Source organism: Mus pahari, chromosome 13 (assembly GCF_900095145.1).
Source record: "Mus pahari chromosome 13, PAHARI_EIJ_v1.1, whole genome shotgun sequence".
Lineage (NCBI taxonomy): Eukaryota > Metazoa > Chordata > Mammalia > Rodentia > Muridae > Mus > Mus pahari.
In genome coordinates, this window is record NC_034602.1 from 25,252,324 (window position 1) to 25,261,254 (window position 8,931).

An 8,931-nucleotide genomic window follows, 5' to 3' on the forward strand; every position below is an offset into this window, starting at 1 on the left:
ACGCACACACACACATGCACGCATACACACACATATGCACACACACATGCACACACACATGCACACACGCACACACACACATGCACGCAAGCACACACATGCACACACACACACACTCATGCTCACTGAGGGATTAAACCATACTGAGAGCTGGTGAGTTTTAGAGAGACAAGGTGCTGATCTTTGCGGTACCTAGTGTCCCATTTGGACACACTGAGGCCACCATATACCCTACCTGAACCACACCACTCACCTTTTGACTCTGCAGCTCACACTCGTGGAGAAGCATCTCACAGACTTTGATACGCTTTCGGATCATGTCCTGCTTAGAGGCTGACATAAAGAGTCCTTTGGGGTCCAGTGTCCCAATGATGTCAAACCACACAGGGCAGCCTTCGTAGTCATAGCCAGACAGACCACCAGAGTCATAGAGCTGGATCACCTGGACACATAGACAAAGTCCTGACTCAAGCCAGCACACACTGCACCATCCAGGGGTGAGATGGAGGAGGGACACCAGCAGGCCTAGGGGACACAGCAAGGTGTTTACCTCTGGTGCCTGCCAGGTCAGGATGTGGTCCAGGTTCTGCTGATTCCGGAACTCCACATGCTGCAGGGACATGCAGGAGCTGCAGAATCTGTCTGTTCCCAAAGTCTCCCCAAGTATTAGGGACACAAGGCCAGGTCTCTGCTCACAGCCACAAGACTCTACCAGAGCACTCCCTAGGCTCCACAGAACTGGGGATGGAGGTAGGAGAAGGGTTCAAGGAGGAGGGGCTCCGGTTTTGTTCAAAAAAGATCCAGGGGGATGGAAAAAAAATCTGAGAAGGGACAGCCTTTGCTGGCTAGAAACCTGGATTCGCATGGGGGCAGTTAGGACACAGGGACCCTACCTTCCGGAGCATGTCCTCGGATTTCTTGAGGTCAAAGTTCCGAGCTGCAAAAACATGGGAAGGACTGTTAGATCTCAAACCCGGAACAAAAGACTAAGGGAGGTGACATTGGACATACCAAAGTGGCTCTAGATGCCAGGTTCTCCCAGCATCCTCAGTCCCTACCTGTTACAGGTTATGACTGGCATAGCTGGCCCCTACCCTAAATTTCTCCAGCCCAGGGGCTGGGCTGCCCTTCTCTATATAATCCAGCCATTTTGGTTCCCAGACCCTTTGGTCTGCCCTTTACCCTCCTGGCCTCTGGGGCTGGCCCTGCCCTCACCTGTCTCCTCACAGGGCCTGGCTTAGGCTTGTCCCTGCCTCTGGCTCTGCTGTTCTTTCTGTAGCCTTTCTCCTCCACCGTAGCTAGGAGAAGTCATGTCCTTCCCTTCCATATTCCTTTCTTTCTTTCTTTCTTTCTTTCTTTCTTTCTTTCTTTCTTTCTTTCTTTCTTTCTTTTTTCATTCAGCCACCAAGCCTGATGGCCTGAGATTGATCTCTGGAACCCACATGACCAGAAGGAAAGATCCCAACATGCAAACTTCTCCAGCCTCCATGTACACCGGCTGCATGAGTCCTCCCACCCCCTAATAAACAACAAATAAACACATATAAAAATTATTTAGAACTGCTAGGATGAGCTGGTCCCTAGAGGCTCATGAGGACAAAAGCAGGATGTCCTCATTTACCCTGATACCCTCAGATTGCACTCTCGTTCCAGAAATCTTGTGTGTGGTGTATGTGTTTGCTCATGTGCATGTGTGTGCACATGAATGTGGAGCCTGAGGTCGATGTTGGATGTGTGAAGCTACACACAGACCATGCATGTTTATATGGGTGCTGCGAGAAGAAACTTGGTCTTCATTTGCTCAGCACATCTGTATATATACACATATATACACACACATATGTATATATACATATATGCACATACACACACACACACACACACACACACACACACATTCCCCTCTGCATGTAGCCCTGGCTGTCCTGGGACTCACTCTGTAGACCATGAGGCTGGCTTCAAACTCAGAGATCTGCCTGCTTCTGCCTCCTGAGTGCTGGGATTAAATTAAAGGTGTGCGCCATCTCTCAGCAGACCTTGGATATTTTTTTGAGTATCTTTACCTCCATGAAAGTCTCTGCAGGTATGATTTCTGGTTCTGTGACTCTTGAGAGAGTTTAAGCAATCCTCCCACCTCAGCCTCCTAAACATCTGGAACTCCCGGCATGCCTCCAGCTCACTGTTCCAGTCTATTTTGAGAAACGCCTTGGCAGCTTCTTTTTAATGCCACACTAGCTCGCTATCAAATTTCCTACTGAGGGAGCTGAAGTGCAATGCACCATCAGAGATGTCCAAGTGCAAGGTGACTTTCCTGCCAGACAGCCTTTGCCCTGTTCATGAACCACTTCAAGAAGTGACCACAGAGCCCACTTGCTCAGTCTCTCCTCTTTAAGTCATTTACTGCACTGCATCTCATTCATTCCTCAACGGCTTCAACTGAGCCTGAACTTGTCTCCTAAGGGCTCCAGTCCCACAGTCAGAGATGAGACAGTCGTAAGCAGTGGCTTGTAAGTGTGAGCATCACTCTGGGTTTCTGAGAAGAAGGCCCGAGCTTACAGCCTGCCTTTCCCTGCACCTATGTGTTTATCAGTGTCTCCTGCATCAGTGCTGGTCCCCCGAATGGTCCCCACCATCTCTGAACTTCTCAGAGTGGCAGGCACTGGCTGTATGTGGCTACTGAGGATTGCAAGCATAGCTAGTGAAATGATGGCCTGAAGTCTTAATTAATCTAACTTTGATAGTTAAATATGTCTACAGACTACCAAATTGAATGTGGCACCTCTAAATATATTAGCATTTAAAGGATTTTGTTCGTTTGATGTGTGTGTGTGAATCTTTTCTGCTCTAAGTTAAAATTCTAGGAGTTTTTTAGGTTTAGTGGATGGTGTGAGTTGTACCTGAGTTCTCATCATATTTAATAATTGGATATTACTTCATATAGGAATTCTACAAGTTTTTGTTGATTCCCTGGAATTTTTTCTTTCTGAAAACCTATAACTGTTTTTAAAATAAAGTTCCTAAAAATGGTTTTTAAAGACCACAGAGAGAACAACTGAGAAGCAAGGAGCGGCCTCCAGGACGGGCTTCCTTCCTGTAGGCCTGGTGACCTTATATTTGACTCAGCAGCTTGAAGACAGGGATCATGGCCCCGCCCACAACACAGCGCCCCACCCACAATACAGCGGAGGAAGGCAAGGCTGAGAGGCCAGCTTCTTGCCAAGACTGTGCCAGCACATGTGGAGCGGGGACTCACAAGCCTGTCTTGCTGACAACTATTTAAACCAGGCACCTTGTGCCCACCTTCTGGGACGATTTACCCAAAGTACAAACTCTATCCCGTGAGTTAAAATCATTTCCCCCATCCCCCCCAGCCCTGTGCCATTTCTGTCATTAACTTCTCCAGACATCTGTGACTTCTACAAGAAGCCCCTTCTCTACCATGGCTTCTGCTCAGTTCTCTTGTGTTTGTTCCATGCCCCCAGGGGACTGAAGGGAGACCCAAGTTCTAAAGATAGTATCCAAGGCCAAGCTGGGGAGGCCCTGGGGGCTGCTGAAGCCAAAGACACTGCGGTAAAAGTATTAGAAGCCTCGGACAGACAGAGAACAGACTCACTGAAGAAAATTCATGGTTAGTAGGAACAGAAGCTCTGAGAGAGGCGCTGTTGCCGGCTGAGAGGAGCCGGGAGTTAGGTTTTCATTAGAGATAAGGAGAGTTACTTAGTTGTCCAGCTGGGCTCCATATCTGGACAGAACAGCAGGCTACTTATAAAGTAGCAGATTTTACAGAACCAGTTCGTTTTCTTGAGACTGACCACTAGGAGAGGGACACATAAGTCCTTTGGAGTTAGGCTCTAGTGTTTGCATAAGAAACCACAAGTCCCTGGGGCCAGGCTTCAGGTTCTCAGGTTCTGACTGACAGATTGAGGAAAGGTCAGAATTAGGGAGATGGCTCAGTGAAGTGTTGACACACAAGCACGAAGACTAGTTTATATCCTAGCACCTCTGTAATAGCCCATGTGTCATCCCAAAACTTGGGAGGCGGAGGCGGAGGCGGAGGCGTCCCTGGAGTGAGCTGTCTAGTTCGACTAGTTATTCAGCAAGTTCTAGGTTCAGCAAGAGACCCTGCTCAATAAGTAAAGTGATTATGGAAAGCATCCCGCAGCAATCTCTGACACCCACGTGCACCAACACACAGGCCTTTTTAAGTCTATAAATAAAACTCTGCACACTTAGTGAGGCTAGGTCTCAAACTCAGGACAAACGGCTAACCGAGGTGCCTGTTTAACATATCAAAGTGGACTCTCACCACCAGACTCTCTGGCAGCAGTCCGCACCTCCTGAGTCCTCCTGGCTGGCATGCCCTGCCCCGCTACCCTAAACTCTCCCGCCCAGGGGCTGGGCTTCCCTCTCCCCAGCCTCTGATCTCTCTATAACCTCAACCACGTTTCCTACCCTGTCCCTAGGTGCTCTAGGTTCCTAGGTACTCCCTTTGCCCGGTCCCTTCCTCTCTCAGCCCCACCCCCATGGCCCGGGTCAGTCTGGACGGGTCCAGATGCCTCTGGTTATGCTTTCCCTCACACCTACAATAAACCTCCTCTACCCATTCGTTTCTTTTACACTCAGGCGACTCGTGTCCACTCTGGAGAGAGGGACTAAGGTTCAGAAGAGTCAGCGCTGTGCTTTTGTTTGTTTGTTTGTTTGTTTGTTTTTCGAGACAGGGTTTCTCTGTGTAGCCCTGGCTGTCCTGGAACTCACTTTGTAGACCAGGTTGGCCTCGAACTCAGAAATCCGCCTGCCTCTGCCTCCCGGGTGCTGGGATTAAAGGCGTGGTGGCACGCCCGGCTGAGTGCTGTGCTTTTGAGAGTGGTGGAGCTTAGATTGCTGGCCTCGAGCAGGCCGATGGGAAGCACGCGTCGCGTTGCAGCAAGATTGTTCCCTGAGGTGTCCCACCTCACTTTCTTGCTTGCTCCTTTCTGTTCCCTTGCTCTCTGCCTCCCTGACCCCCGTGACCTCACCTCGGAGCCATCGCAGAAGGAAGTAGTCATCAGCCTTGGGCAGGGAGGGTAGAACATCCTGGAGGTTCTCACGGAACTAGGAGGAAAAGGATGGCACGGTCAGTGTTCCTGGTCATCTGGGTCCGAGCCTGGGCCCTGGCAGCGCAAATGAAGTGGGCGTGGCAAACAAGGTGGGCGTGGCCGCCTGTCCTCAGCAGGCCGGTTAGTTTACTAGGCAAGCAAGCTACGGTGAGAAGCTGAGACAGGAAATTCATTCAGTGTGGCCATGATTGGAGGAGAAACAAGAGGTCCAGTGACCCCCCTACCCACAAGTGGTCCTTTGTGGTCCTGGAATGAGGCTTAAGTTTAAACAAACGGCAAGAGGTATCTATAATTAAGAAGTCCTGACAAGAGGTAGTTCTTCCCATCACTGACACAACATTGTTTGGGCTCCAGTCTGTCCTGCAGGGTGGTCTCAAGACCTATCAGAACTGTGTGAATCTCTTCTTGGGAGACAAGTTCCCTGGCTAGTACCAAAGCCTTCCCCTTGGTTCTGGTACATAAGTACCAGATCCCAGTCTTTTCTCCCACACTCCAGGGTGATTCTGATGAAGGCTAGCCTGGCAGTTCTAGAAACGTTACCCCAGAAATTGCATCCTGGTGGTTGGAATTAGAGAAGGTTTCTCTCTCTGAGTTTCTCTTCCTCATGTGTGAAATGAAGGTAATGTCAAATTTGCCCAATCAAAGGCTTGAGTGTGTTTAGAATAAACACGTAAACCAGGTTTAATGGCACAAGTCTGAAGCCCCAGCACTCAGGAAGCTGAGGCAGGGGGATCACGAGTTTTCAACTAGCCTGGGCTACAAATGGAAAGCATACCTCAAAAAGAGGAAGAAAGAAAACCTACAGGGTTGGAGAGATAGCTCATCAGTTAAAGATAACTGGATATTCTTCCAGAGGACCCAAATTTGATTCCTAGCACCCATATCGAGTCTCATCACCATCTCTAACTCCAGTTTCAGGAGATCCAATGCCCCTCTTCTGTCCCTCTCGGGTTCCAGGCATACATGTGATGCACAGATATGCATTCAGGTAAAAACACTCATATAGCAACACACACACACACACACACACACACACACACACACACACACACCTCTATAAGCCTGGGCCTAGTACCCAAGAGGCAGAGGTTGGTGGATCTTGTGGGTTTGAAGCCATTCAGGGCTAGGTACCCCAAATTTCTTTAAAGCAGCAATAATAATTGTTATTTTGAGACAAGGTCTTACTGCGTAAACCAGACTTGCCTGGAACTTGAAGAGATCATCCTACCCCTGCCTCCCAAGGGTTGGGATTAACGGTATATGCTACCACACCTGGCTAATAATAATAATCCAACAGAGAATGACATGAGACTGCATTTGGCTTTGCTTACACAATTAAAAAGGAATATATGAAAAAAAATTGGCCAAACGTAAAGGTAGAAATTCCTACACTGTAGCAATCGGACCATGAGCACTTGGGGCCTGATGATGCGCAATGCTGTATACCAGCATTTACAGCCTAACACCTAGAGGGCAGTCTGGAAATAGCTGGTGCTCTGCTGTTTACTAAAGCCAGCCTCGGGTGCAGCTGATGACCCTGCAGAAGTAGCCTATGAGATGACTACACTCCCAGTTACCTGCTGTGACAGACTGGCCCGCACTACCCGAGTTGGCATGGTCTCTTCTCTGGGATTATCACTGTGCAGCTATGCATTTAACAACTTCTCCTTGGGCTGCAGAGATGGCTCAGCGGTTAAGAGCACTGACTGCTCTTCCAGAGGTCCTGAGTTCAATTCCCAGCAACCACATGGTGGCTCACAACCATCTGTAATGGAATCTGATGCCCAATTCTGGCATGCAGATAAAGAATATACAAATATATAAACCTACAAAACAAAACAAACAAACAAAAAAACCCCCAAACCCAATTTCTCCTTTTTGACCTTTTTCTTTTTTGGTAAGTTCATAGCCACCACCACCACCCCTCATGTAACTAGTGTCCCTCTGCCATTCGGTGTGAGGTTCTTGGGCGGGCACACACAGCGGTTGGTTTGAAGCCTGGCTCCCAGCAGGCAAGGGGAGGATTCATACCAGAAAACAGCTGCAGCCTCAGGAGCCAGAGGAAATTTTGTCAGGGGTGGGGGTTGGAGGGTGTGAAAGGGGCCAGTGCCCCGTAAAAACCAATAACGCTGCATCCGTCCTCCCCTCTGGGTGACTTCTGACTCAGCCTGGAGAGAAGCCACCTTACAGGGCCACACTGAAGACTGTGTGTCTGGAAGCGTGACCACAGTGGTCCACGCTAGCTCAGGAGGACGCTGGAAGGAAGTGATCCGGGCACGGCAGTGCAGAGCTCTGTGCCATCCGTAGCCTTCCCCTCCGTCCTCCTTTCTCTTCCGATATGTTTTTAAATAGCAAGCACTTGTTACTTTTAGTTCGTGGAGAAAGTAAGAATGACTGGTAGGGGTTCTCTATCATAATCCACTCCCAGAGACCAGGTTTCTAGTTCCAAAAGAACGCAGGAGGTGCCTGGTGCCTTCTGAGACCATCAGTACTGGGAGGCTCAGAGGGTCCCTCCTGTTCCACGAAGGACCCCTTAATGACTGAATCCCCAGGTCCCCTCCTTCATCCAGGATTCTCATGTCTCCCTATAAAGTTCTTCCACGTGGGAGACACTCCAAAACAAGCCATTCATCTCTTGTTCCTTGAAACAGTGTCACTACATTCAGGCTGGCCTTGAACCCACAATCTTCTGGTCTTTGTCTCTCAAGGCTTTGGGATTCCAGACTGACACACCTTCAGTACCTGGCTTCCTGTCACAATTCTTAAGCTTCCCCTTCAAACGAGGTTGAATGTGAACCTGGGTGGGACTCCCCTTCCTGATAGCCCTTCCCTTCTCCAGGTACAGCCTACAGGAGGCTCTCGAAATCAGACCCCTTAGCACCTCTATTTCTCTGTAATAATTAAAAGTAAACAACTAAGTCTGATAGGGAGAAGACTGGGAACCGGAGCAACAGAAACCAAGCCAAACCAAACACTGTCGCAATCTGGCAGGGATCTCCGAATCTGCCTGGCAGTAGTCACTGGCCTGGGAACAGAGGCCAGGGATGGGTGGGTGGTGGAGCTGTGCTGGAAGGCTAAAATTTGCAAACACACATACACACACACACACACACACACACACACACACACACACACACGCACGTGCGCACACACGCGCACACACTCACACACGCACATGCGCGCGCGCGCACACACACACACACACACACACACTCAGAGGTAGAGAGAGAGAGGTCCTAGCCCAGGCGCTGCTGCATGCAGCAGTCTCAGAACAGCGCACAGGAGGCGCCGGCTTCTCCATCCAGTCCCTGCATAAAGCTGTAGCCAATGCGGGCCGCTTGAGTTCTACTTGGCTCCCATGCCTTCCCGTCCGCCTCACCCCTTACCCCTCACCCCCTCACCCCTCCCTCACCCTGGCCAGAGCCTCCTTCTGCTGCGGGCTCAGGTCCCCGACTTGTCCGCTCATGGTGCTCTCTGCCAGGCCTCAGCCACTGCCACCCTCACAGGGCCTTACTTAGCAGGCCTGCTGCTGGTCCCGCCCCATGGGAGAGTCCCTGTCCCTGCCCCGCCCTACCCAGTGCTCCCCCGGTTTTTGTTTTTGTTTTGTTCTGTCTGCCCCAGGTCATCAAGCCTACCTTAAGGGGGTAGAGAGGTGACCAGACCTCAAGAGGTGTCCCGAGAGTCTGAGGTAGCAAGTGGCCCTCACCTCCAGGTCTTCACACGCTCAGGGCTCTGCCGCTTAAGGAGTGGGATTGTAGGTGTGTGGGGAGTGGGTGTTAAGAAAGTGCTCACCTAAGGACAGGTACGTTGGAGCACACCCTTCCGGAGCCAAGTG

General features: G+C 50.2%; 1 protein-coding gene across 2 annotated transcripts in view; it reads right to left on the reverse strand.

Annotated features, from left to right (window-relative positions):
• LOC110330524 (SEC14-like protein 4) overlaps positions 1–8,931 on the reverse strand; it is a 17,544-nt gene extending 8,613 nt beyond the window's left edge. The window contains exons 1-5 of one of the 2 annotated variants that reach the window (XM_029545464.1): positions 8,889–8,931; positions 5,016–5,091; positions 894–937; positions 551–610; positions 254–442 (exon numbers count right to left, since the gene is read on the reverse strand). In XM_029545464.1, the coding sequence (XP_029401324.1) occupies positions 254–442; positions 551–610; positions 894–905 (261 nt within the window). In that variant the 5' untranslated portion in view covers positions 906–937; positions 5,016–5,091; positions 8,889–8,931. Of the gene's footprint in view, positions 1–253; positions 443–550; positions 611–893; positions 938–5,015; positions 5,092–8,508; positions 8,627–8,888 lie in introns of those variants that run through there. The other variant, XM_021210677.2, reaches the window with a different exon arrangement.